The sequence below is a fragment of the Perca flavescens genome, chromosome 5 (genome assembly GCF_004354835.1).
Source record: "Perca flavescens isolate YP-PL-M2 chromosome 5, PFLA_1.0, whole genome shotgun sequence".
NCBI classification, from domain to species: domain Eukaryota; kingdom Metazoa; phylum Chordata; class Actinopteri; order Perciformes; family Percidae; genus Perca; species Perca flavescens.
This window is the reverse complement of record NC_041335.1, coordinates 12006647-12020888: the sequence shown is the minus strand read 5'-3', so window position 1 is coordinate 12020888 and position 14242 is coordinate 12006647. Positions and strand designations below refer to the sequence as shown.

Genomic DNA, 14242 nt, shown 5'->3' with positions numbered 1-14242 from the left:
CAAACCCACTCTTAAGCACACTTAACAAGTGCATATAATTCACCAAGAGTTGAAGTTGTGATTTAAAGCCAATACATCAGTTTTCTTTTTCTTTTTTTAAATGTTGTCAGTTTTATTGATTAATAAAAGCAGGCCCTGATATAAATAATACATTTAGGTACAGAATGATATGCTGCCTGATGCATGAGGCTGTACAGATCTTTACTGGCCACATGATGGAGCTCGTCCAACATCCTTCCAGAGAAACAGTGTGAACTCATTTCTTCAGGAAATACAAACCAAAGACAGACCCCAGTACCCCCAGTTAAGTGAATCACCAGAAAATAAGGTTTAAAGAAGAGGTACAATTAATTTATACTTTGTGAAGACATGTAATCAGTTGGCACGAGAAGTGTTACATGTGCAAAAGTAATCCGAAATGAACAGGATTGCTCCATATAATCACATTTCATAAAAAGAAAATTTAAATAACAGAGGAGAGAGAGAATTGCAGTCATGGTTTATTTGAAAGCAATAAAATAAAACGATACAAAGAAAAACCATCATACAAATCAAAATGCTTCGATTGCTCTGGTCCAACCGCTGCCTGTTAACAGTGTATGTTTTAAACAAATTGTCTGAGCTGCGAATATTTGCTCAAGGTCCGTCTGCTGCCAACTCACAAACTCAGATAGTCCACCTGAACCCAACACTGAGATCAGGTTGGAGATGTTTGTGTTGTCCAACTGGTCCGAGTCTGAATGTAAATCATCATCAGTCCTCATCCTTTTAAACGGCACTGGTCCAAAGTCTGGCAAGTAAAACTCTGGGTCAACTATATGATAACTTGTGTCCATCTTTCGCTTTTTACTGTAGCACTGCGCGCCCTGCGGCTGTTTTGACTGCGCGCAACAGTCTGAGTGAAAGTATCCATTCGTGACAGTAGTCACCACATGCGTGTCCAAGTCCAGGACAGTCTTTTGGTTGGCTTGTGAGTTTAGGATAGGTAACTCCCAGGATGGTTTGTCCGCACAACTCCAACAGGCTTCCGAAACCATGAGGTCTGAGTCACTTGGTGAAAGCATTGCGCAGGCAGATACGTCTTGGTGCGGCACATCTGCAGGCTGGCCGTTGGGCTGGTGCGCTCCGCAGTGCCAAGTGTCCGACTCAACCCCAGTAAAGTTGCAGTAGAAGTCATCGCCCAACTCCGTTAAGCTCCCAGTCAATTCGAAATAGTCTTGCCTTTCACGGACTGCAGATACATCCTCATAGTGATGCGTCCTCTGCGTCTGCGACAAGTTTTTGCTCATATAAAACTGCCTAGCGTTTCTCAGTACGTATGTTACCAGTAAGTTCTTGTGGAGCTTGATGCCTCCTCTCTGCGTCCTGGAGCTTTGGATTTTCCTCAAAGAGATGGAGATCAGATTCTGTGCGTCAAATACACACTCCATCCTCACCCGGGCCACCCGTTCTTTTCTCTCAGTCTCTCAAAACGTTTGTTTCTTCACTGAAGAAATATGTACGTCTTTAGTTGAGATTCCTACTGGATTCGTGTAGACTGTGTCCATAGCGCTCCATGTCTTCCCAGTAAGGGCATGGATTTGCAACTCTCATCTTTCCTTGGCACGCCCTCACGTAGACATTGTCCAATGGGAGGGAGGAGGTGCTTCTGTTATACGCAAATGTCACTACTAGCCTAATTCAGAATGCACGTAGGAGCGGGCATGCTGCATTTCACTAAATGTGTTCTGAGCTTTAAAAATCTCAGTGCGGACAAAATACATCACAATTATTGTAGGAAAAAAGAGAGTAGAATAGAATAGAAAAAGAGCAGTGGTAGGCTATAGAATGGAATAGAATAGAAAAAAGAGGACTAGAATAGAGTAGAACCTATTAGTAATTACAATAAAATACAATGTTACTCCATTAGAGTAATATAATTGCCTATAATATCCTATAGGGTTATATAATATAAAAGAACATAGGCTACTAGAGAGTAATAGAATAGAATATGGTATAGAGGAACTGAATAGAATATTAGAGAGTAATAGAACACATATAGAGGAGTAATCCAGTAGATTGGAGTAGAATAAAACATAGAAAAGTAGTAGAATAGAGTAGAATAAAGCAGTTAGTAATTACAATGAAATAAAACATACAGAGAGTGACAGAATATAATATCCCTGAGAGCTATATAATAAACCATACTATAGAGTATAATATAATACAATAGAGTAGACAAGAGTAAAGTAGAGAGTTAGTGCATATAGATAGAAACAAATGTGTTAGTACTCAGAGTCAGAAACAGAAAGGATTTAAGTTAGTAACACTTACAAGGAATTTGCCTTGGTGGTTGGTGCGTACATAAACACAAAAATATATATTAAAATGAAACAGAATATAATATGGTGAAGAGTAACTGAATAGAACATATTGGAGAGTTATAGAACACATAAGAAAATAATACATTATACAGTAGAGAGTAATATAATATAATAAAGAATAGATTAGAGTAGAATAAAACAGAATAGAAAGAGAGGAATAGAAAAGAGTAGAATATAGTAGTTAGTACTTACAATAGACTAGCATACAGTAGAGAGCGGCAGAATATAATATCATCGAGAGGAATAGAATAGAACACAACATAATAAAGTAATACTAAATAATAGAATAGAGAAATATAATAAAACACAACAAAGCATGCATGATAACAATTGAATAGAATACAACATAGTTGATTGTGATGACACAGAATAGAGTTGAATAGAATATTAAAGAGCAGTCTGGATTGACTGAAGTACATTTCCAGGATAGTTGCGACATCCCTTGCCTTCCTGCTCTCTGTGTGCTGTCGTTCTGAAACTCCATTCTCTTTGGGAAACAACAACAAACCTCTGTACTAGCAAGCTACACACTGAAAATGGCTAGTTTTGAAGAGAATTTGGATCGTGCAACAAGGCACGCCTGCTTGGTTCTTTTGGGGAATGATTGTAAAGACTTACTAAGAATATGTTTACGGCATTTACTCTCTAACTGGGAGGTTTTGGGGCCAATTGGTGGGGATTGCTGTGGACGAGGTACACACAGCGATACAAAGGTAAGAGCAAATTACATATAGCTCATGTTACTGTATTATGTGAACAGTTAACTTCATTTAATGTTGTTTGTGGCGTTTTCTTTTGCGGGGTGCAAATGTTCCACCAAAACAAGTTCCTTCCCGAGACCATTTTGCACAGTCACCGTCGCTGTGTCCTGAGCTTAGTGCCGCCCAAGACGATTGTGATTGGTTTAAAGAAATACAAACGACCCAGAGCATTTTTTTTTCTCCAATCCCAGAATGTATGTGTGTGGTGTAGCCAGACCTTACTCCACAGCGCTGTGGAGATAGGTCTGGCTATGCGAGACTAATTAAAGAGTAACCAGATAGAGCAGAATAGAACATACAGTACTAGAGAGCAATAAAATGGGATATAATTGAATAAAGAATACCTGTAGTAGTGAGTAATAGAATAGTTTACAACATACAAGAGAGTAATAGAATGATATAGAATATAAAAAAATATCCTATAGAGTAGTGAAATATGATAGGATAGAATATAGTTTAGAGTAAGTGAATAGAATAGAAAATAACAGAGTAATAGAATAACAAAGAATATCAAACTTATTAAAAGAGCCTTTCAAACTGAATTCCAGAGCCATACAGAAAGACCAAATAAAAAAAAAAAAAAAAACACGATCTTAAAACTGGAAGGATACCCAATGGTATAAACAATGGAGAATCAAGAAACCAGCAAAAACTAAAATTGGTCTGGACAGAACAATTTGGTCAGATCCTCTGGCAGTTGCATTGAGCAGGGCCATAGCTTCTGAATGCAGCCTCACTAACAAGCACACACTCTCACCCTAAAACAGAGCAGAGCGAAGAGAAGACAACTGAGGAGAATACACTAATATTCAACTATACAACTATGTACGATAAAAGCCTACTATACTATTCTGTATTGTACTATACCACACGTAGGGGAAAATGTAAAGCGAGTTGGTCATTATTGCGAATTAGAACCCCGACAGGGTGATGCAGGACCTCGACCCAAGTGGAGGGGTCTTGCATCAGTGGTATGATCAGTGGTATGAGCTCCATATAAGCAGGAATTTTGATTTAAAAACAATTTTATTAATTTAAAAATGGTGCGCAAAAGTCTGTGATCAAAACTCTGTCCATGGCAACGGTCTGTTATACTTAGCAAAGATCTGTTATACAGAAAAAAAGACGGTAGAATGCTGTGTTAAACGAATCAGAATTAAGTATTCAACAAGGCCATATAATATAATTTAACTGTATTCTTTACTAAGTTACACAGATAATTCCTCAAAAACCAAACTCAATATTCTTATTTAACATACAGTACAATAAAGTACATAGGTTTAATGCACAAAACACACACACACACACACACACACACACACACACACACAGTCAATTATGAATGTACTGTCTGGACCTGACAGTGAAGTCATTAGGACTGCCTCTGATAATAGAAATATTGCCACGGCACTCAGATGTGTGAGGTAAAAGCTCTTTGTAGAGAGATTATCTGTCATCCGTGCCCCATATCTGTTTGTGTGTACACACACAGATGGCTGACATCATACTGAACACCTGGATATGACTTTGATTTCCAGCCAAATACGTGAATGAGGAGGACAGCCACTATTATGGTTATCATGCTCTGATAATGGTGTAAATTGGAGTCTGACATGGGTGCTCTCTCTGGAATATAGTTTCAATGGCAGAGAGCAGATTGATATCATGTTTTATGGTGCAGCGTGCTATGGTATGGCATAGCATTGTATTTTATTGTTTAGTTTAGCAAGTTGTAGTATACTTAATGTAACGGCCTGCCTCTCTTTATACGTACTCATACAGTCTTTGCAAGCTATTATCAAGTCACACTAATACAAAGATTCTGGATTATTAGCACTGCTTTAAAGCAACACTAGAGAACGTTTCCCACTTCGGTCCCCCTACAGGTTGGAAGCGGAATTGTCCATTACCAACGTGATATCATGACTTCGCATAAACATACACGCCACTTTCTAAAGCCAAGTGGCGCGTGTTATCTGTACGTATAAATACGTTTTTTTTAAAATGAAAAAACATAGAATAAACAATCAACAATTTAACATGACATAAAAATAAACTATCAACAAGACATAAAATAAGAAATCAACAATTTAACAGGACATAAAAATAAACAATCAACTATCAACAAGACGTACAATAAACAATCAACAATCAGACTCACAATCAAGGCACTTGAGTATTTAAAAAATAAATAGGATAAATAAAAAGTATTTAAAATATTTAAACAGGTGAGGTAGAGCGGTGTAGTGCAATAAATAAACAAATGGGGGAAGTGAAATGTGCAGTCCCTGAGTTCAGAGTGTATGAGTGGTGTTGGGGGGGTAGGTGGAGGGGGGGTGCAGTCTTAGTCTGTGGCAGGGGGCAGAGGGGGCAGGCTGGGCAGAGGAGGAAGTGAGGAAGTTGCATTTGGAGCTATCCGCGTGTATGTTTACGTCAGAACGGGACGTTGCATTTGGGGCTCGGTTTGGGTTTAGGAAAAGAAGAACGGGACGGTTGGATTTAGTAAAACAATAACGGGACGCGGGACAACAACGGCACGGTTAGGTTTAGGAAAAGAATGGGTTGGGTTTAGGAAAGGAAGAACGGGGTTGGCTTTAGTAAAAGAAGAAAGCAACGGTTTGGTTTAGGAAACGTGACACACAGGACACGATCCTCGGTTTCCTGGGTGAAAGTCCTGTGTTTGACCCAACCAACCTCCTTATGCGGATTTTAGGCCTTTCATACTACGCGTTTTTGACACGCAATCGCAAGGTAATGTAAGTCAATGGAGGCCAAACGGCGATATGCGTCTTGATAACACGCCAAAATGGCACACGAATTGGCGTGTCATACATACGCCACTTCATGAAATCAGTCTGCCATTACATTACATTATCCAGTTCATTCGAACTACAGATCCACTACCCGATCTGGCAAACTTGCGTAATGTAATAGACAATTCTGCTTCCAAACTGTAGGGGGACCGAAGCGGGAAAAGTTCTCTAGTGTTGCTTTTTTCACATTTAACTCAATGTGTATAGGTAATAGGTTTGGACCCCAGGTTGTGAAGGTGGGCAGACACACCTCTTCCACCCTCATCCTTAAACACTGGAGCACCACAGGGCTGTGTTTTTAGTCCTCTGCTGTTCTTGCTGTATACACATCACTGTGTAGCCACTTTCGACTCCAACACCATCATCAAGTTTTCTGACGACACAGCTGTGGTGGGCCTGATCACTAACAATGAAAAGGCAGACTTGAAAGATGTAAGCCAGACTAAAGAGATGATAGGAGATGATAGTGGTCTTTGGTAAGAAGTAGGGAAGAAATTGCGTCCCCATTATATTAACAGGTCCTCAGTGGAGACGGTGGTCAGCTTCAAGTACCATGGTGTCCATATCACCTAGGGTCTGACCTGGGCGCTGCATACCGACTCAGTGGTGGGAAAGGCAATGCAGAGCCTGTCACCTTAGACGCCTAAAGAAATTCCAGGTTTCCCCTCAAATACTAAGCATTTTCTACTCCTGCATCATTGAGAGCGTCCTGTCGGGGAACATTACTGCCTGGTACAGAAACTGCAGAGGGGTTTGTTCAGCTGAACATTCAATAGGTGGTGCCCTACCCTGCCTAAAGGATATTTACAAGGCACTGCAAGAATAAGACTAGGAAAATTAGAAAGGATCAAAACCACCCAGGAAACAGCCTTTTCTCCCTGTTGAGACTTTCCCGTCGCCCATTCTGCTTTATGATGAATCACGCACAAGCTGAAGGAGCTATGGATTACATTTCACTGGAATTGTGCTTAAAATTGATTGATTGATTGATTGATTAATTGATTATATGTTATTGCAAGTGACCTTTAGGGCATATATCTGTGGAAACGTCTTGCTTTGTTTTTCTTCTATAAAACACATTTTTTAATTATTAAAACAACTTAAATAGAAAGAACTAAAAACTAAGATGGGAACAAGTATAGGTGACCTTTAGAGCAAAACCAATGCACATGCACTAAATAGAGGTTTGTATATCATGGTTTGGATTGAGTGTTGCATTATGGATGGCTAAATGGCAATGGCAGTGAGATTCAAGTGGGAAAAAAAGAGGGTAGGTGCCAAAATGTCACACTGAAAAAAAAAAATAACCGTAACGAACATTTTATTGAGCATCACTGGAGAAAAACCACAATTACAATCTGTGAGAGCCCGAAGCAAAGGTCAGACCAAATGTCAAATGGGCCGAGTATCAGTTTTGAAGACACTGCTGTACTTGCACACACTAATCCTACCTATAGCTCATAAGACAGTAAAAGGCTTTGCTGGTTAAATGTAAAAAGACATAATGGAAATAATAAGGGTATTCATTTGCCCAGTCTTACTATTGATCTCTTGAACCTTAGTGTGCATTAAAAAATATTTGTAAATCAACCTGCCATTTTAAGGTGTAATAGTGTTTTGTATAATAATAATAATAATAATAATAATTGTTAGTGCATTGCAACTGAAATCCTAAATGCAATTAAAAGTAATACAAACTTTTGCTTTTTGGACATTTTTAATAAACTGCAAATGTGTATTGTGCATTGACTAAAACATGTCTGGTCACTACATACAGTATTATTGATGATATAGAATAGCAAAGCGCAGTGTTTCCAATGACATTTTTGCAGTGCATTTTTGCGTATTAAAGAAAATGACGAAGAATTAATTAGAAAAAAGATATATTTTATTTTTTGTCAACTGACAAAGAGAAAGCCTCTTATAATTTTGAAGCAACTGTACCACTGGTCACTAGATATTTTCTCTCACTTGAGACAAAGAGTTTTGCAAAGACATAAAAAAACAGCACTGTGACTGTGATATGAACAATACATCTGACAGTTAAATACAGTTCAACAATTATTGAACTATATGTTATGAGCTAAAATGAATAAAATATTAATGATGGAAGATGCCAATTTGATAACTCCAGCTACTAAGATGTTCTCATCTAAAAAATAATTAACACTTGAGCTATGTTTCCATTCAACCTAAATGGTATAGTTACTTCATACTACTTGTGTTGATAAAGCATTTCAATTGTATCTTATAGAATTCCTGGACAAGGGACTCAGCCCCACCCATAACCAACTCCTTCTTAACTCTAAAAAAAAATTATATTAATTAATAAAAATAATATATATATATATATATATATATATATATTTTTTTTTTTTTTACTTGCAGCACTTCTCTTATCAATACAGCTACAGTTCTGGAACAGAAAAGAATCACATTCTAAACAAAGAGAATTCAGCTTTTCCATAGTGCGCCCTCCAAAACACAGAGCTGAGATATGCAGCTATGTAGAAGATGCACACAATTACTTCGGAGGCGGGGTGCTTTATTTACATATGCAATATGCATAAGCAAGGTTACTGGGAGGGTGAAATAACCGCGAGATAGAAGGAGAGAAAGAAGGAGGGGTTTGGTATGAGTGTGTGATGTGTGTGCGTGTGTGTGTACGTGTTTGTGTGTGTGGTGGTGATGGAGAGAGGGTGTGTGGTGTGTGGGGGGGTGGAGGCAGAAAATTGATGTTATCAATATTTAACCAACCCTTCCAGCATATTTATGGTAGACAATAGAGCAGACCTGCAACTGTCTCATGTGAGTGGAAGTGTATTTATTACAGACTGAAATAGAGGCTGTAAATAGGGTGTTCATTGATATGTCGCCGCCACACTTGCATGGAATCGGCGAAGAGCCCACCACTTGGCACACCACTCTTCTTACCAAAATAAACTATTAACATTATCTAGTAATTGCACGTCACAACCCCCGAGTGCATCGCAAATATTCATTAAAGGGATATTTCTACATGTGGCAAGCAGATGTATGTAATTCAATCAGTTTGAAGAAAAAAAAAAAAAACCAAAAAAAGCTATGAAAAGAGGGAGAAGAAATAAAATGTCTGGTGCTTTTTTTTTCGCAGACCCATGGCCTCTCTTAAAATGTTTCCATGTGTTGTGTCTGAGCACACTGAGAGCAAAGAAGGAAAACATTCTCTCCTCCAAACCACATGCAACAGATTCTTTCTGAAGCCAAATAAATCAACCCTGTGTTTCAGATCATGTGACACTTTTGGTGCTTTGTGTTATTCCCAACATATCCTGTTTCAACCCCCCCTCCCTCCCTTTTCCAACACTCTCAAACACTGCGCACACGCACATATACACAACACATGCACAGAGTTTCCATTTCCTTCGCGTAAGATCACCTGTACAGACAGAATGGCGTGCTTCAATGCGACATGCTCAGGCAGGAAAACAGGAAAGGGAGTTCAAGGGTGTCCAACATGAAATACTCACAGAGTTAGGGGAAACCCAAAGCTCATGGCAGCACTCAAAGTAAAGTTTCACTAGTGCACTTTTATTTTTGGTGCTTTAGCACTGCCATCATACGCTCTACTTTTTGCATGTGCAAAAATGTTCTTCAAGTGTATAACTGCCTGTTTGAGAACAATACATACATTTATAGTACTTGTTAATGGGATCGTGCAGCATACATATAGTGCAGTATACATTTGGAACTAATGCTTTGCCTTAAAGTAAAAGTTTAAAATTTGACAAAAATTAGATGAGAAGATCTATACTACTCTAATGTCTGCATGATGAATATGTTGCTGAACCCAAAATATGATTAGTGTAGCTTAGCATGAAGACTAGAAACAGGGGCAAACAGCTAGTGAGGCCAAAGGTAAAACAAGCGGTTTTGTGAAGACTCTCAAAGAATTTCTAATTAAGGGAAGAAGTTCCACTCTCTCGATACTTCCGGCTTCTGAACTGGTTGCAGTTCCACTCTGGTTCCATATAGGGGGCGCTCAGAGGCGAGTGCAGAATGAATGTCTATGGAGCTATACCCCTCAAAATCCACTTTTCTCAGGATATCATTTTGTCTGGCAATTTGAATGTTGTATTCGAAAGGGCAGGCTAAGAAAATACACACTGCTGGGTGTTTTTTTTAAGTGGCTTTTTTGTTCTAAAAAGCCTTTTCAAATGTCAATGACGTCATACACATACGGCCAGAGATACTGCTTTACGGCAAGCTCTGAGTCACTTCCTTTTTTCTCTCGAGGCATCGACAACACAGCTGACAGGTTAGGGTCTCCCTGTCAATACACGTGCTAGAAAGAGGTTTGCTAATGTTTTAAAGACCACGCCGAAATATTCACACTGACATTCTGGTTCCGCTTCGGATGCCATCAAATGGGATCTCGGGTTGTAATCAGTCCTTCACTGACCAATCAGCATTCATTAGCAGAATGCTAGCGTGTTATGGGCAACAACGACTCAACCATTAAGAAATTGAACTTCATTCATTCAACTTTCAATCTATAATCAGTCCCTCCAGAAAAACGCGATTATGCGATCGCATAATTCAATGCATAATCAGCCAAAGTCCGCATATTCATGCGGGGGCTGCATTTTTTCAAATACGTCGCACTTTCGCCGCATAAATTGCCAATTTCCGTGCAAGATATGCTGGGCTTGCATGATTTCATAATCCCTGCATTTTCGTTGCAAAGAAGTCACATATATTTTAGCAGAAAGTTGAAAAATGTTGCATTTACCTCACACAAGAGCAGCCATTTTCCCCTGTTGCCATGGGAACGTTATGTGTGTCATCGAAAAGCAGGGTGTTGGGGGAATCACTTTTTTTTCTCTTTTTCATCAAACCACAGTTTTTGCAATTTCATCGCATAAAATTGCATAAATATCCCTCATATTCCATCGCATTTTTTAAGAAAACGTGCCGCATAATCAAGGATTTTTGCCCGCAACAATCACAAAACCACTCTGGAAGGACTGTATAATCCATGTTGAACTTGCAAAAACTACAATCAAATCTGAGATCTGTCAACAGCAATCAGGCGAAAGAGACAAATTTAGCCGTCTAGCTCTATAGAGTCCCATTCATTTTGCACTCGCCTGCGATCACCTCCAGTTGAACTCTGGTGGAACTGCAACCAAATTCGGTACAATGGGGCTAAATAGGGAGTGAACAGGCTCTCTGTAGACCGGCTCTGAGAATGTCCTCCCTGAAAAACCCTCCCATAGGTTTGTTCAAGCAGCAATTAAGACTCATATTTACGTTTATAAAGGTGGCCTCTAGTGGCTATAGTTAATTATGACAGGGACAAAGCAGAAAGTGATGTGACAATGTATAAGAGCGCCAAGTTCCACAAACAAACACAGAACTTTTATCCATTAGACGGGGTTTGGGTCCCGTTTGAAAATAAAATTAAACAGGAAGTTTTTTTTTTTTTTACTTTTACGGAACAAACGGAGCTACGTTCAGCATCACAAGCGTAACCGGGAATGAAGTAACATCTGATTTGAACCCAAGGAACAATGATTTATTAAACTTGACCAAGTAGTTTTTGTGTCTAAACATAACCAAACTGCGACCATTTCACAATGTTAACAACGTGTTTAAAACAAGCGTTACAGTCTCTGGTTAAAGCAACACTATGTAACTTTTCCCTCTTCGGTCCCCCTACAGGTTGTCTCATTTGAACTATAGCTCGTGCGACTGTAGTTCCAATGAGACAACCTGTAGGGGGACCAAAGAGGGAAAAGTTACATAGTGTTGCTTTAAGATATTAGGACAGAAAACGCTCCTGTGGGTCATATTTCCTGTCCCCGCTAGGGGCGCTAATTTATGAAACTCTCCTGTGGATCGTATTAGATGGTAGGAATAAATGACCTATATAGTGGTATAGTTCGAAGGACTTGTTGGTTCTGTGTGGCTGTACTTTGGTGCTTTTTAGCTAAATGCTAATGTCAGCATGCTGAAATGGTCATAATGACAATGCTGACATGCCTATGTTTCGCAAGTATAATGTTTAAATGTTCACCAGCTAGATCTGTCCAAAGGTCACCAAATGCGCCTACCAGCACTTCGAAACTTGACTAATTAACACGTTCTATCTTGTCATCTGCACAGAAACAAAACAAGCATTTTGTTTTAACCTTTATTTAGTGTGGAGAGCAATGCTCTCTTCTTTTCAGGAAGGGCCTGATCATATTATTTCTCTAAATGTTGAACTTTTCCTTTAAGCATTCGGTATTTTCCTTACGTACTCTATTGTATATCCTCCATTTCTTTCGTGTAATATCATCCATAGGTTTTACTTAACATGTACTATTGTTACCTTGTAGTTCTGGCTATATGTGGCATGCCATACTGATCAATCGCCCCGGTTCTCTGTGGGATAACACAGTGTTCCCCTGTGCATCTGACAGCCACCCCTAGCCCATTTACTGTCAAATGGGCTCCGCTCTCTTGCCTGAGCTCAGATGCAGATTTATGCCAGAGCAATGCCGGTTCTTGCATATTAGATGAAAGCCTTGTTTGCATATGCCCGCCCCCCCCCCCCTCCTTCCCCTAATCCCCCCCTCTTTCTCTCTTCCTTTTTTCCGAGGCGTCACTTTAATATGTATGCAAATGGGCTGCGCTCCACGGGCAGATATGTGTGGAGCCCTGTCCTGCAGTCAGGAGGTGTAGGAGAGATTGCGTTTGTATTTATGAGGCATGGGCCCTGCCGCTCTTGGGAGAGAAAACGCTGCGAGTAGTGTGGTGGAGGCTCTGCAGTGCAGGCAGAATGCAGATATGCCAATAACAGAGGTCATGGTTGTCACTAATGATAAGAGGAGACAATTAGACAATTGCATAGCTGTAATGTAACCCCCCCCCCTTACACCATCTTATACACACACAAACAAACAAACAGACACACTAGCCTCTCACATCCCTGTTGTGGCATGAAGCAAGCTAACAGACCGAGGCGGAGACACTTCTTCTGGAATGTTCTTTATCTTAACGTTGCAGCAGCTCTTCTCCACAGCTCTGCTCGACCTGGTGGGGAGTCCTTAGCGATCGGTGGGGGTAAAAGACCAATCTATCGATCCCGTGCATCCCTCACGGGGGTGAGGATCACTGTCAGGGGCTGAGGCAGAGGAGACAAGGTCAGGTCACCTATGAGAGAAGCACCCTTAACCCATTTCATCAGGCTGATGCTTCCCAGACAGGCCTCAAAAGCCTGTGATCAATAATGTCTCGGTAGCGGTCGAAAACTGAAATAAATCAGCAACGGAACGGCTCCTGGTTCTGTGGATCGCATCATCTCTATCTTAGCATGCGTTGTGTAACATTCACCGCTACATGTATGTATGACAAAATCACAGGAAAAATCTAGTTTTACATAAAAGGAATTCTTTTCAGTGTGTGTTGTAAAATTATAGAAAGAAAAACTCAATGGAAATCACAATGAATGTCTGGTATTATGTTCAAGACAAAATAATATCTTGGCTTGGTGCCAATCAGTGATCTACTAAGGCAACACACACACGCACACACACACACACACACACACACACACACACACAGAACTGTGTGCAAATCAAATGTCTGTTTCCTCTCCCTCTCTCTTTTCCTCTCTTACACACACACACACACACACACACACACACACACACACACACACACACACACACACACACACACACACACACACACACACACACACACACACACACACACGCACACACATCCCCTTCCACCATCATGAATAAACCATACTGTGTCTATGAGTCATGTACCACCCCCACATCTCCCTCTAACCCACTCCCCCTTATTTGCCGCTGCTAGAGTAAAAACGCTAATTAGCGTGATGGCTAGCTCCAGCTCCTGTCAGCAGCATGTGGGGGCCTCTCAACCAGCCAGGCTCCACTGGTCTCTGGTTTTAGCAGCTCTCTCCCCAGCCGCCATCTCTGGAGAACCGGGGCCCCTCATTCATATTCAGCCCTAGTCGCAGGCACCTGGAAGCAGCTAGCACCACCTCCACACAACCCCCATATAGTGTCTATCACCAGCCCCCCAGTCCAGCTCACCTCCTGTCAATGCTGGACACCCCCCCACACACACACACACACACACACACACACACACGCACACGCACACACACACAAACACAATTATTCAATTTTCTCAAACTACAATCCAATTGGAACACAAGTCCAAACTATAAAAACTCCATTTAGGAGATGTGGGAGCTCGAAACTCCATCTAGAAGATGACACAACCCAACTGATGGGTTGAATCA

At 40.4% G+C, this 14242-nt stretch overlaps 1 protein-coding gene across 1 annotated transcript; it reads right to left on the bottom strand.

The window, feature by feature from the left end:
• Nucleotides 1-482: 482 nt before the first annotated feature.
• Nucleotides 483-1579, bottom strand: LOC114555304 (immediate early response gene 5-like protein). Its single transcript, XM_028577608.1, has one exon. The coding sequence runs from the start codon at nt 1428-1430 to the stop codon at nt 552-554; it is 879 nt and encodes a 292-aa protein (XP_028433409.1). The 5' UTR covers nt 1431-1579; the 3' UTR covers nt 483-551.
• Nucleotides 1580-14242: the final 12663 nt, after the last annotated feature.